Source organism: Balaenoptera ricei, chromosome X, assembly GCF_028023285.1.
Source record: "Balaenoptera ricei isolate mBalRic1 chromosome X, mBalRic1.hap2, whole genome shotgun sequence".
NCBI lineage: Eukaryota > Metazoa > Chordata > Mammalia > Artiodactyla > Balaenopteridae > Balaenoptera > Balaenoptera ricei.
Genome location: NC_082660.1, coordinates 104,126,577 through 104,142,435, shown reverse-complemented (window position 1 = coordinate 104,142,435; position 15,859 = coordinate 104,126,577). Strand labels below are relative to the sequence as shown.

Sequence of the window (15,859 nt, the reverse complement as noted above, 5' to 3'; positions counted from 1 at the left end):
CCTGGTTGGGGAACTAGATCCCACATGCATGCCACAACTACGAGTCCGCATGCCACAACTAAGAAGCCCACGTGCCACAACTAAACATGCCTCAATGAAGATCCTACGTGCCGCAACTAAGACCTGGCGCCGCCTAAATAAATAAATAAATAAATAAATAAATATTTTTTAAAAAAAAAGCATAGCTAAAACAAATCTAGCCTCATTGTTATTGTCTTTTTCAGATTTACAGGGGAAGTTAACTCAGTATTTTTATTTGGTCCCTTCTTAAGGACACTGACACTAAAGGGAAAGGCTGAGTTACTAGAGTAAGTATATCCATATGGGTTAAGTGTCGTATTTCTAAAAATGCCTAAATGAGAGGTCTACTGAATACACCTGAGAGTTCTAGAAGTTCTCAATCTCCACATCCCAAGAGATGCTCTTGCTTGAGGGAATTTTGCTATCTAACAGTCTAATACTCACTAAATGGAAAATAAAAGCCCTTTGTTCTTTAAGCATGTTAATTAATTAAGAGCTTAAATGTTTTTGCTTATTTCTGTATGTTTGAACACAAAATGTAATGAACACAGGGCTTTGCAGTTAGACCTGGATTTGAACTTTACTTCCAGCAGTAACGTCAGTACAGCTCAAAAACCTTTCTGAGTCTCAGTTTCTCTTTTCTATGAAATCTGGAAAATAATCCTCAACTCAGACTTGTTATAAGAATTAAATGAGAAGATGAAAAGTGCAGAGCCTATGGTCTGTAGAACAGGTCCTCAAATAGTAGTTTCATGGAAGGAGGGGAGAATGGTACATACCTGAATGATGAAGGGTGTAAGTTTCTTCTTGTTGATTGCTCTCTCATCAATTGTATCAGGAACTGAAAGGTTGATCATTTTACTGAAACAAATTTTGAAATGAGTTGACTTACTTTAAAATAATCTTTAATATACACAAATACTGTAAGGCTTATTATAACATGTCTCTCATGTAATCTGAAAAAAAAATGCAACATATGACTTTTATCATGTTGATCTCAAAAAACTATACATATAAAAATGCAAATAAAAAAGACCAAAGTATTTACAGTAGTTGAGTATTTCTGAGTTGGGCATTAGGGCATACTGTCTTATTTAATTTTTTGTAACTTCCACATTCTTTTAGAAGAATGAATTACTCGGATATTAAAAAAACCTTTATTGAATAAATGTTAAAAACAGATAATATCGCACATTGAAACTGAATCTCTCTTCTAGATTATACAATGCACAATTAAAATGACCATTTATCTACAAAGAGGTAAAATTAGTTGAGCATGAGATTCTTTCATTCACCAAATACTTATTGAGTGCCTAGATGATGTACCAGGTACTATATTTGGTGCTGGAAATACAGTGATAATACAGAGAGAAAGAAAAGTTATATTAATTAGGTTAGAATCTGACTTAGGAAGAATCTCATTTGGTAAAATTTGGAGTTAGACTCTAACATTTTAGATGTTTATAATACTGCCCTAAAACAAGTTATTCTGCATAGGGAAAACCACGCTTCTTTCCATGCAAAATTTAAATATTAAATAAATAGTACCATATGAGTCTCTATATTAAAACATATCGGGAATATCTCTTTACAGCCTATAAGTGGCAAGTAAGGGGATATTTCACATTTTTAAAATCAGCTTTTCAAACAACCAAAATGACCTTATTGAAAGAAAAAAGAATTTCATATATTGTACACTGTCATCAGAAATATACCCATTGCACTGTTCTAAGTGCTCTATATATAGTCACTTAAAGCTCACAACAGCCCTGTGAGGCAAGTACAATAATATGGGGATCATAATGGATGGATCCTGAAATGCAAAGTGGTCAAGTACCTTTTATTTATTTAAAAAATTCTTCCCTATTATGGTTTATTACAGGATATTAAATATAGTTCCCTGTGCTATATGGTAGGACCTTATTGTTTATCTATTTTATATATAGTATGTTTTATATACAGTGTGTATCTGCTAATGCAAAACTCCTAATTTATCTCTTTCTCCCCCTTTCCCCTTTGGTAACCATAAGTTTATTTTCTATGTCTGTGAGTCTGTTTCTATTTTGTAAATAAGTTCATTTGTATCATTTTTTTTAAGATTCCACATATAAGTGATATCATGTGGTATCTGACTTTCTCTGTCTGACTTACTTCACTCAGTATGACAATCTCTAGGTCCATCCATGTTGCTGCAAATGGCATAATTTCATTCTTTTTTATGGCTGAGTAGTATTCCAGTGTGTATATGTACCACATCTTCTGTATCCATTCCTCTGTTGATGGACATTTAGGTTGCTTCCATGTCTTGGCTATTGTAAATAGTGCTGCTGTGAACATTGGGGCGCATCTATCTTTTTGACTTACAGTTTTCTCCAGACATATGCCCAGGAGTGGGGCTGCTGGATCATATGGCAACTCTATTTTTAGTTTTTTAAGGAACCTCCGTAGTATTTTCCATAGTGGCTGTACCAATTTACATTCCCACCAACAGTGTAGGAAGGTTCAAAGGGGTCAGTATCTTGATTGCAGCTATTGATACATAGCTACTGAGTGACAGAGTCTGAATAGGAACCGGGCAGACTGATTATGGAGCATGCTCTTAACCACTGTACGCCACTGCCTCAAAAAAGAGTTGCATTCACTGACAAACTGTTGATAATCTTATATCATTTCTGCCAAGACACTGTTGGGTCTGGGGCAGCAGGAGTGACAAATGCATTTTTCAGAAATAAGTAATTGGAGAGTGAAAAGTGATGAGTGGCCTGTTTTTCTCTTTTGGGACCAATGGTACTTGAGAATAAAGAGATGCTGACATAAAAAGTTCAACTAAGTTGTAATGTTTAGCTTACTCAGTGATGAGAAGAAATTGGAAGCTGAGAGCTTCTCTAGGAAGAGGTCTCTGGTCTAAATGACTGAGTTTTAGATTCACCTTTAGTGGTACTTTCACGGACAGACCTAGAGATGAAATGGGCAGAACCTAGACAATTTTCAATTCTAGCTATTCCCCGAGATGAATCCGTCAAGCATCCAGAAACAACTATGTCAATTACATGGAAGACTATTTTTGGAAATCTTACCAAAGCACAATTCCATCACCAACAGCTTTGAACAGGTCATCAGTATTTGGGTTCATTGGTATGACATGTCGGCAATCTGGATCATTTTCCAAAGCTTTGTTTATCCAGTTAACGAAAGCATATTTTTCTTCCTCTAAAATTATGTGAAATAAGAAGACATTAGTTCATACTCTAGGTTAAATATTTGACTCTAAAGCCTGAAATAGTTGTTCAGGAGAGCTGTACGTTAATGTTTCACAAGCCTGTTGTTATCCTCTTTGGAAACCCAGACAAGTGAATGCAACACAGTGGCTGTTAGGAGCTATATAAAATAAACAAAAAGAATAGAGCAGGGTTAACCGATCCTTAGAAGTTAGTTACAAAATTCTATTTATAGTTGAGAATCTGCCTGCTAATGCAGGGGACACGGGTTCGAGCCCTGGTCTGGGAAGATCCCACATGCCCCGGAGCAACTGGGCCCGTGAGCCACAGCTACTGAGCCTGCGCGTCTGGAGCCTGTGCTCCCCAATAAGAGAGGCCACGATAGTGAGAGGCCCACGCACCGCGATGAAGAGGGGCCCCCGCTTGCCGCGACTAGAGAAAGCCCTAGCACAGAAACGAAGACCCAACATAGCAATCAATCAATCAATCAATCAATCTTTAAAAAAAAATTCTATTTATATTACTGTAGGGCTCTGCTGTAATAAAGCCTACCTGTGCACGTATTGTATCATGGCTCTTACAAGCTAATAAAGCCGTACAATAAATACCTGTAATGCCTTTATGGGAAGTATTAAGTCCCAAGTCCAAATATAGGTCACAACGACTTCGACTGTATTCTTAATTAGGAGGCAATGTGTTTCTAGAGCCTCTCCTTGACATTATAGCAGGCAACCTACTTAGTTCACTGTGTTCACCTAACACATGTGAAACTATTTACCTGAGTAAGAATGCTGCGTTCCTTCACTGGACAGCTCTGAAGTTCCTCCCAGAGCACAGATCCCTTCTTTCCTGTTGATTGCTTTGCGGAAGGTTTTGGCAATATCGCTGCTTTTTACCTCTTGGAAAATCTATTAACGAAAATATGTTGTTGATTCACAATTTTCAATCAGTCACAACCATAAGCATATTTATCTTCTTTTATACTCTGGTAACCTACATTTTCCCCCATAGGTGATAAGGCAAACTAGGCTTGAGTTTTAAAATGCTAAACAAGTACTTCAATACTGCTACCAAAAATGAAGTGCCAGAAGTCAACTGCACACACTTGTCAAAAACATCAAGCGCCACATGCGTTGAATACGTTTTAAGCCAAAAACTAGTGTAGTTCAAAGGCACAGGTAAATCTGTTAATTTTCTAGAACAAGGAAGGCTTTGTTCCTTTCCTGGAGAGAAACGACTGAAGGCTTCCCCCTTCTTTAAGCACGATTCACAGTGCAAAGAAAGATGAAAATGTTGGGACTTCCCTGGTGGCGCAGTGGTTAAGTATCCGCCTGCCAATGCAGGGGACACGGGTTTGAGCCCTGGTCTGGGAAGATCCCACATGCCGCGGAGCAACTAAGCCCGTGCGCCACAACTACTGAGCCTGCACTCTAGAGCCCACAAGCCACAACTACTGAGCCCGAGAGCCACAACTACTGAAGCCTGTGTGCCCAGAGCCTGTGCTCCGCAACAAGAGAAGCCACTGCAATGAGAAGCCCGCGCACTGCAACGAAGAGTAGCCCCCCACTCGCTGCATCTAGAGAAAGCCTGTGTGCAGCAACTAAGACCCAACGCAGACAAAAAAAAAAAAAAAAAAAAGAATAAACCCAGAAAAGAGGCTTTTCAGTGATCGAGCTTCTTCACAATAAGGCACATGGCTAATGAAATTAACCTGTACATTCTAATTGTACAAAAGCAGGCGGTAACAAAGCAAATTTCATACCCTACTCTAACCGCTTGACTGAATGACTGGACATTCCAAAGGTCTGCCCATACATGTCTGAAATACTGAAACTTACCTAACCTCCAATTTGTTCCTGAGCTACCAATGTGCATGGCTAAATTAGCCACCACCAGAAAAACAAGAGCAAGATGTAGCATTTTCATAAAAACTTCTTTAAAAGGTGTTTAGAACACAATAGACCTATCGAAAGAAACTTACGGCCCTAATGGAAAAGTTGCTGAGCAAACAGAAGATAACCCAAAGGCCTTTAGCATTACCGACAAGTACATACTCACAAACACACCTCAGGAGGGGTAGCCTATGTTTGAAGGTCATAGAACAGGGTCACCGTATTTAGCAGTTCAGGCTGTGTCTATGAGAGCAGGCATGAGTAGAAGCTGAAATCCAGCCCATGCTCCCCTAAGCAGGCCTGGTGTCTTGTGCAAGACTGTGGCAGGCAGAAAGAGGAGTGCCGTTTTACATTTAGTCTCTCCAGGAGAGCATCTTTTTGTAATTAATCAACTGAGACAGACTCTTTTTTTTTTTTTTTAACATCTTTATTGGAATATAATTGCTTTACAATAGTGTGTTAGTTTCTGCTTTATAACAAAGTGAATCAGTTATACATATACATATGTTCCCATATCTCTTCCCTCTTGCATCTCCCTCCCTCCCACCCTCCCTATCCCACCCCTCTAGGTGGTCACAAAGCACAGAGCTGATCTCCCTGTGCTATGCGGTTGCTTCCCACTGGCTATCTATTTTACGTTTGGTAGTGTATATATGTCCATGCCACTCTCTCACCCTGTCACATCTTACCCCTCCCCCTCCCCATATCCTCAAGTCCATTCTCTAGTAGGTCTGTGTCTTTATTCCCGTCTTGCCACTAGGTTCTTCATGACCTTTTTTTTTCCCTTAGATTCCATATATATGTTAGCATACTGTATTTGTTTTTCTCTTTCTGACTTACTTCACCCTGTATGACAGACTCTAACTCCATCCACCTCACTACAAATAACTCCATTTCGTTTCTTTTTATGGCTGAGTAATATTCCATTGTATATATGTGCCACATCTTCTTTATCCATTCATCCGATGATGGACACTTAGGTTGCTTCCATGTCCTGGCTATTGTAAATAGAGCTGCAATGAACATTGTGGTACATGACTCTTTTTGAATTATGGTTTTCTCAGGGTATATGCCCAGTAGTGGGATTGCTGGGTCATATGGTAGTTCTATTTTTAGTTTTTAAGGAACCTCCATACTGTTCTCCATAGTGGCTGTATCAATATACATTCCCACCAACAGTGCAAGAGGGTTCCCTTTTCTCCACACCCTCTCCAGCATTTATTGTTTCTAGATTTTTGGATGATGGCCATTATGACCGGTGTGAGATGATATCTCATTGTAGTTTTGATTTGCATTTCTATAATGATTAATGATGTTGAGCATTCTTTCATGTGTTTGTTGGCAATCTGTATATCTTCTCTGGAGAAATGTCTATTTAGGTCTTCTGCCCATTTTTGGATTGGGTTGTTTGTTTTTTTGTTATTGAGCTGCATGAGTTGCTTGTAAATTTTGGAGATTAATCCTTTGTCAGTTGCTTCATTTGCAAATATTTTCTCCCATTCTGAGGGTTGTCGAGACAGACTCTTTCTAACTGGTAGGAAAGTTGCTGTAGCCCCATCACAAAGTCATCTTTTCCTGTTACCGTCCTGAAATCCTGGTCTTCCTTGGACTTATAAACCCAATTTTATTTAGGAAAATAGTTAGTAAGCAGTAAGTTTTACAAAATCAAGCTTACTTAATTTCCATAGCTGTGATTTTGTGCTATACCTGTAATTTCAGAGGTAGACTCAGAATGTGTGTGCGTGCGTCTATGTCTGTATATGTATATAGACACACACACACTGACTACTCTAAATATTACACACAACCAATGAAATCACTCTTCCTCCTCTGTGGCCATTATACTGACTCCTGTTAAGTATCAATAGTGTGGAACTGACTCATGTACCCTGGGTAATTTCAAATTATTAAAATTATTTTTACTCACACTCTGATTCCACCTGTAATTTCATTTAATTTACCTTACCTTCCAAGCCAAGATTAGACAACAAAATGGTTACTTGGGAATGTAGCATCTTAACTGTGATGCATTTTGTTCCCACAGCTCCCTCTTTGATAACTATATGTATCTGCTCAGTGAAAAAACAATATTTACTATTCTACCTCACTCTGAACTTTACTTCATTTAGATAACACTGTGTAGTAAATTAAAATATAAAATGTGTGCTTCTCCTGACCGAGATACCATAAATCACTGGAACGACAAAAATCTCCAAAATGTGATTGCCTCAAAACTACTGCCCTCAGAATGACATATGCAAAGTTATTTTTCTTATCACGACTATTTTTGCCTTAAGGATCATTAGCTTCTAAAAATTAGGTTGTTTCCATGATCACTATTTCAGCTGAAAAACTTTGTAAACATCATGGAAAAGAGGAATAATACAAATAATAATAACTTTTAAAGAAGAATGTCTACTGTACAATATTCTAACGCAATTACTTACATAGCTCTACTTAAACTCTTGATGCTTGGGAATAACATGTTGAATGCAAAGTTGCAATTAAATGAGTTAATTTTCAATTGTCTTACAAAAGTTACAGGACCTTCCTTTTCTAAATATTTTAAAATAAATTCTTCCAGCCAGGCTCAAATTTTCAGTTTCATAGTATTTTCCTCTGTTCTTTAGATTTAAAAAAATGTTAAAACATAAGTGATAGTTGAAGATTTATGTATCTGTTAAATTGATTCACTACGTGAGAATTTGCATTTTATTTTCTACTTTAGTAAAGAAATCACTCGAGTGGATGATAAAGCAATTTGAGTATAAGCCTTGGCTTAACAAGAATCTCTGAAATCAGAGATAGCACCAGGCCAACTACTGTGCTGGAGAGTTGTCAATGAATCTTTTCAAAGCTGCCCGTGGTGATACTAATGAGCTCGCTGTTTCATGCTGTTTTCCCTCCATGAGGAGGGACTTGCTTTTATCATGTGTGAACAAACTCCTGGTGTACACTGTTCACTCTGGTTCTATACATCTTTTCCAGTCTCTTTTATGAAACGTATATGTTTCTTATTCCTTTCAAAAGTGTCATCACCTTCCTAGATCAGCACTAGTGGCCAAACCAAAGCAATGCAGAGGCACAGGACTTAAGAAGGAAAGATTTTAGAATGAATTGCAAAAAAATACTGACTGGCTTCCAGTGTTTGAGGCTTGTTTCCAACGCAGCAGGTTTGAATTTTTACTTTTCGGGGAATCTGTTGTAGGCCTAAACTTAGTAATAATAGGAAAAGAACACTGCCTTTGTAATAAATAGAAATAACTACCAACAACTAACACCTGTATAGCATTTGCTATATACCGGGTATGGTTCTAAGCACTTTACTTATATGAAGTTACTTAATCCTATGAGGTCGGTAATATTAGTAAAAGTTCTAAAACAGGTCAATAACTTATTCCCATTATGTAAGAGCAAGGTTCTCACTGTGAAAATAAGAGTTTAATGCAGATTTCTCTGCTGAAAGAACTTATCGCCATACCAGTCTTTTTACAGATGAAGTAAAAAAACCCCACTATTACCGCAGAAGTATAAAAATCCAGTAATTTAGTTTTGAAATACTTAGAAGAAATAAGATCAGTTAATATATTTAATTTTAACACGTGAAGCTTACATATAATTTGGGGGCTCTTTTCTGCCATATATATATATTCTCCAAAATTAATATAAACATGTTGTTTGTAGCGTGGTTTGCAATTAACACCTCTTAAGTAGCAATTTAAAATAAAAACCAAAAATCTAACATGCAAGAACATGTTTATTTCTATTTCCTTATGTTAATCCCTGACAGGAATAATGTGCTTCCTCTTTCTCAGATAACTAGGATCTACCCGTATTTTGTCTGACAATTTGTAAGATGTTTCATTGATGACAAGGCAGATGGGAGCGGACAGACATTTGGTTGGTTACATACCCATCTTTCTTTCAGCACAGTCATGGTGGTATCATTCTGAAACTTCAGCTGGGTTATTTTACCGTCCTTCAGATTTCAAATTTCTTGAATAGAAGGGAGGTAACTGGAAAACGCCACTAGTCCCCTGTGTAATGTTGGGCAAGTCACTTCCTTTTTCAGGAACCCAGGCTTTTTTTTTTAATTTGAAAAATGAAGGAGTATAAACATATTGATTTCTTCCAATTCTAAAATATACATTTTAACCAACAAGGTCCTCATTAGTATTTTATTTTTTAAAAAAATCCCTGGTGATGCCAAAATTATTATGCCTGTTATTCACTTTTTAAGAAAATACTAGGGTAATCACAGCCTTCACTTAAAAGCCACAAACAGCTGTGTGGAATCAGCAACGTTACAAAATATACAAAATTAAATATTTCCCTAAGATGATTTTTCTCAAAGACAATTTCATAACTGTGTCCTTAAAAATACTGGCACACTGCAAATCTTGATTATTTAAGTCTGTTCTTCCTAGTAGATTAAAAAATTCTGAGCAGAAAATTATATCAAAAATATAAGTGATCATAGTTATCTACCACTGTAAGCTGCTTTAAACTCACAATTAAACATGCAGTTACAAGGGAGGCAAGTTATACATCAGAGGACATGCAAGCGCTCATACTGCAAGTCAATTGCAACTTACTATTGAACATAGGATTCGAAACAAAAGGCTTTGGCAATAACTGGAGACAAAAAATGGTGGGGAGGAGATCAGTATTTCAAGAGAAGATGGCAAGAACCATAGCATTATAGTTATGAAATATGTCTACATTTTAAAAAAAGTAACACTCCCCTCCTCCCAGCCACGCCCTGCCCCGCCCCACCCCCAGGCAAATGCTATCAGTTGAGTAGACACCATTACTTAGTCAATTTGCTTCTGGAACTCTCAAGGTGTTCTAAAGGGGTTAATTCTAATCGGAAAAAACATATCAGAATTTCACCTCCTTTACTGAGCTATGGTTACTGATGGGAGTATATGCTATCATTTCAGGTGTCTTGGGGCAAAAACAAACCGTGGAAAAGGATAGGAGCGCTAGGAAGTTTGTGATAAGTATTAGGCACTAATTACCTATCTGCAATATATGTAAGGAATGCCAAATTCGATCTAGTCAAACTCAGCCTTAAATGAATAATAAATAAAAACAATAAAATCTTAAGTGTTCTTAATTGAGGGGAGAGGCAACAGCTATTCTTTAATATATATCTCAAATACTTTGTTAATGAATATGGATGGAAAATGCCATATGTCTAGAAAAATCTTGACCCTGCTAGCTAGCAGCTAAAAGCATTAGGCTTCAATAGTGAGTACCACACATACACTCTCTAAGCACTGAGTATGGAACACTAGGTGCTTGGGGGTAGAAGAATTAAGAAATCAGCCCCTAACCTTGAAGAGTATTTGATGATACTAGAGAAGCAAGAAGAATTTTAAGTGCCTCTTCCAATGGACCGAAAAGATGTGCTTCTAACTTTTAATTATCAAAATCATCATCCTAGGGAAAATGGTACAGTTAAATACTACTACCACAAGAGTAGCAAACATCTTTTTATCAGAAAGTTCAACTCAGGAAGCGTCCAAGACTGTGAGTCAGGGTGTATCATTAAAATTTGGGAGTACACTGTTCCCGATAGAAAAAGCACTTCGAGGATGTCATTCCACACCTTGAAAAATGCCCTTTATTGATGCCCCCAAAGGAGACTGTTCACCTTACACAGTGAGCAGAGCGTTATATCTTTGAGTCTGTCAGTGTTCTTTTCTTGATTCTTTTGTTAAGATATTCTAATGGCTAAAAGAATGAACTAAATGTAGTGGGTGGGATGAGAGAAATTTTATTAGTTATAACAGTACTACTATGATATATTTAGGAACTTAATAGGACTTACTACTAAAAGACCCCACAAGACAAAGGAGCAATCATCACTTCTAATAATGGTAGGTTTTCACATACTTACATAAACAAATTCGTCAAAACTTATCTTCCCATCTTTATACCTGTCACCATCCAGCATGAGTTTTTGAATAATTTCTCTCACTTTATATCCCGGTAATGGCATATTAGCTTCCTTGAAAAGCTCATGAAGTTCATAGTCACAGATGAATCCATTGCTCTTGAGATCTTTGTAAAAAGGGAGACCAAGCAAAAATGGAAACAAATTAACCTATTAGAGTATTTTTCTTCATTTTAGGCTCAGTTCATAAGCTCACCTAAATACAATGTTTTTCTTTCTTACTGTTTGGTACCTAAGGCTGTTTGAAAGGGAAATGCAAATTTTAACTGAAAAGGGCATGGTTTACATCATGTTTTTTATGTTCTAAACAGTGTATAAGTAGCTTTACTTAAAAATAGCATCCCTAATATTAAGAAAGCATAGTTGTTTAACAAAATTATTATTAAATCATAAAGCTGACAGGACTTTAAAAATTAAAGAATTAATAGATTATACACCAATAAAACACTGCCATGGTATAAAACAATTTCTACTGTAGCTATTTAGAAGTTTTATGCCCCTTATTCTCCCCTTAGTCTAATAGAACAGTTTATGAATTAATGCTGATTATATTACACAGCACACCTGAAATTACAATACCATCTTCAGTGCCAATTTTTTCAAGAGTTAATGTAAATAAACGTTAAGCCAAAACAAATATAGAGTTCATAAAAATAAATGCAGTCATGAGTAATGCAAATGTATAAATAACTTCTAAATTTTTGTGCTTTCATAACTTAACACTGTATCTAAGTGCTAATGAGGCTTATTCTGAAACTGTTAAAAATGGGAAAAAAACCTGATCAATGACGAAAAGTTAATTTATTGGAAAAGAGGGCTAATGTCCTGAGGGTTATAATCACTTGGGTATATTTTTTTAGTAAAGAAAGTTGGACTTTCAACAGCAATTTCAAATACTTATTGTTCAAAAATGCTTTTTATTCCTTAGGTCCTCCACTGATTTTCATATATAAATTTAATTATAATAAAGGGAAGCAATCTGAATAGAGAAATGACTCAAGATGACCACAACACCATTCAAGAAAATGTACTATGAAGTTAATCTATTTGATATATTACTGCTTAAAAACTGTACCAGAGGGCTTCCCTGGTGGCGCAGTGGTTGAGAATCTGCCTGCCAATGCAGGGGACACGGGTTTGAGCCCCGGTCTGGGAAGATCCCACATGCCGTGGAGCAACTAGGCCTGTGAGCCACAACTACTGAGCCTGCACGTCTGGAGTCTGTGCTCCACAACAAGAGAGGCCGCGATAGTGAGAGGCCCGCACACCGTGATGAAGAGTGGCCCCCGCTTGCCGCAACTAGAGAAAGTCCTCGCACAGAAACGAAGACCCAACACAGCCAAAAATAAATAAATAAAATAAATAAACTTGAAAAAAAAAAGGCCACAAGCAAAATTATTAAAAAAAAAAACAAACCAAAAACTGTACCAGATACTGTTCCTGGGATTGGGGATACTGCAATCAATGAAAGAAAGTCTTGCTGTACAAAAGCTCACATTCTAATGACAACTAATAAGCAAATAACATATAACATAAGATATGATTATAAACATAATGTAATATGGCGTAAGTGCTATGAAGAAAAATAAAGAGGGGTTAGGGGTTAGACTAGGGGCTATTTTGCCCCCCAGGGAATATTCAGAAATGTCTGGAGACATTTTTGATTAGCACACACAGCTGGGGGTGGGGAAGATGCTCCTCGCATCCAGTACATAGATGCCAGGGATGCAGCTAAATATCCTACAATGCATATGACCCCCCTTCCACAGAACTGTGTGGCCCAATACGTCAACGTTGAAGTTGAGGAACCCTGCATTATAGTGACAGGTGGGGATGTGGGTGGTGGTGGGGGTGCTATTTACATAGAATGCTCAAGGACAGCCACTTTGATGAGGTTATATTTGAATGAAGACTTATGTGAGGTAAGAAAGCACATCATATGGCTATCGGGGGGGGGGGAAATTTTAGGTAGAGCAAACAGCAAATGCCAAGTCTCTGATGTGGAAGAGTGTCTGGTGTGTTTTGGGGACAGCAAAGATCCAGTATGACTTCAGCAGAGTGAGCAAAGGAGAAAATGAGAGATGAGGTCAGGGAACTGATCATAAAAGCTCTTATTCAAAATATTAAATCCCCTGTATGAAACCAATACATTGAAAGCTGATGATATTGTTATGTTTACTTTTAATGAAGTATATGATTTTAGAGTCAAATATTCTTAAACATAGATTACCATATTTTTAATCTATCAATTAAAATATCTATACTTTTAAAGCATCATCACCAAACTACCCAACACTTCTGAAAACCACTAATATTTCCTTTGAGGTAAAGCACTTGATTCCCCTAGGGCACATCTTCAAGTTTTTTTGCTTTGAACTTATAAAAGGCCATACATCAAACACTTGATTAGTAAAGTGTTTATATGCAGAAATCAATCCAGCAACAACATCTGCAGCTGCTAAAAAGAACAAAGTAATCCACGTGGCACTGTGGCAGGATTTTAGCAATTTTTGATGAGTGAAATTCTTGGGTTTCAATACACCTTCTGCTATGCATATACCAGTCTATTTCTCCCATTTTCTTTAAAAAGTTAAAAGAGAGCTCAGTACTACAGAGTTAAGTGTGACAAAGTGAAAGATACACAGCATAGATGAAGGGACACAAGAGAGATTAATAGGACACCGGATCTAATTTCATCTTGGCTACTAATTTGCCCAAGTCATCTCTCCAGATCTTAGTTTTCTCATCTGTAAAAGGAGGGCTTTAGATCAAATGATCTCTAAGGTCCCCTTTTAGCTCAAAAAACTGGAGATAAAAACCATCATACACAGGAAAAATACAGAGCAATAACATTCTGATCACTACTATACCTCAGTATCTAAATACTATATTCCTTCATTTTATGATATCTTTAGAAAAGGAGATAGCTTATTCCTTGCAACTATCAAAACTCTTTCTGAGAGACCTACAAGATGGCAGAAGAGTAAGCCATGGAGATCACCTTCCTCCCCACAAATACATCAGAAATACATCTACATGTGGAACAACTCCTACAGAACACCTACTGAACGCTGGCAGAAGACCTCAGACTTCCCAAAAGGCAAGAAACTCCCCACGTACCTGGGTAGGGCAAAAGAAAAAATAAAAAACAGAGACAAGAGAATAGGGACGGGACCTGCACCACGGGGAGGGAGCTGTGAAGGAGGAAAAATTTCTGCACACTAGGAAGCCCCCTCACTGGCAGGGATGGGAGTGGGGGAGCTTTGGAGCCACGGAGGAGAGCGCAGCAACAGGAGTGTGGAGGGCAAAGCAGAGAGATTCCCGCACAGAGGATCAGTGCCGACCAGCACTCACCAGCCTGAGAGGCCTGTCTGCTCACCCGCCCGGGCGGGCGGGGGCTGGGAGCTGAGGCTCGGGCTTCGGAGGTCAGATCCCAAGGAGAGGACTGGGGTTGGCTGCGTGAACACAGCCTGAAGGGGGCTAGTGCGCCACAGCTAGCTGGGAGGGAGTCCGGGAAAAAGGCTGGACCTGCCTAAGAGGCAAGAGACCATTGTGTCAGGGTGCACGAGGAGAGGGGATACAGAGTGCCACCAAAATGAGCTCCAGAGATGGGTGCGAGCCGCGGCTATCAGCGTGGACCCCAGAGATGGGCATGAGACGCTAAGGCTGCTCCTGCAGCCACCAAGAAGCCTATGAACAAGCACAGGTCACTCTCCACACCTCCCCTCCCGGGAGCCTGTGCAGCCCGCCACTGCCAGGGTCCCGTGATCCAGGAACAACTTCCCCGGGAGAACACACCGCGTGCTTCAGGTTGTTGCAATGTCACGCTGGCCTCTGCCGCCGCAGGCTCTCCCCGCATTCCGTACCCCTCCCTCCCCCCGGCCTGAGTGAACCAGAGCCCCCTAATCAGCTGCTACTTTAACCCCGTCCTGTCTGAGCGAAGAACAGACGCCCTCAGGCCACCTACACGCAGAGGCAGGGCCAAATCCAAAGCTGAACCTCAGGAGCTGTGCGAACAAAGAAGAGAAAGGGAAATCTCTCCCAGCAGGCTCAGGAGCAGTGGATTAAATCTCCACAGTCAACTTGATGTACCCTGCATCTGTGGCATACATGAATAGACAACGAATCATCCCAAAATTGAGTCGGTGGACTTTGAGAGCAGTGAAATATATATATGTATTTACTGATTTGGTTGCTCTCTTCCTTTACATATATATATATATATGTGTGTGTGTGTTTATATTTTCTCTTTTTGTGAGTGTGTATGTGTATGCTTCTTTGTGTGATTTTGTCTGTATAGCTTTGCTTTTACCATTTGTCCTAGGGTACTGTATGTCCGTATTGTTTTTTTTTTTAAGTATAGCTTTTAGCACTTGTTCTCATTGGTGGATTTGTTTTTTGGTTTGGGTGCTCTCTTCTTTCTTTCTTTTTTTTTCTTTTTTTTATTACTTTTTAATTTTTTAAAATTTTTAATAATTATTTTTTATTTTTATTTTAATAACTTTATTTTATTTTTTTCTTTCTTTCTTTTTTTCTCCCTTTTTTTCTGAGCTGTGTGGCTGACAGGGTCTTGGTGCTCCGACCAGGTGTCAGGCCTATGCCTCTGAGGTGGGAGAGCCGAGTTCAGGACATTGCTCCACCAGAGACCTCCCGGCTCCATGTAATATCAAAAGGCGAAAGCCCTCCCAGAATCTCCATATCAATGCTAAGACCCAGCTCCACTCAACGACCAGTAAGCTACAGTGCTGGACACCCTATGCCAAACA

The 15,859-nt window shown here is 38.5% G+C and overlaps 1 protein-coding gene across 6 annotated transcripts in view; it reads right to left on the bottom strand.

Annotated features, from left to right (window-relative positions):
* Positions 1–15,859, bottom strand: part of PLS3 (plastin 3) — a 90,372-nt gene that overhangs the window by 16,959 nt on the left and 57,554 nt on the right. For all 6 annotated transcript variants that reach the window (XM_059909960.1, XM_059909962.1, XM_059909965.1 and 3 more), the window contains 4 exons: positions 11,037–11,200; positions 4,018–4,147; positions 3,099–3,231; positions 801–882 (listed from right to left, as the gene is read on the bottom strand). In XM_059909960.1, the coding sequence (XP_059765943.1) occupies positions 801–882; positions 3,099–3,231; positions 4,018–4,147; positions 11,037–11,200 (509 nt within the window). The remainder of the gene's footprint in view (positions 1–800; positions 883–3,098; positions 3,232–4,017; positions 4,148–11,036; positions 11,201–15,859) is intronic.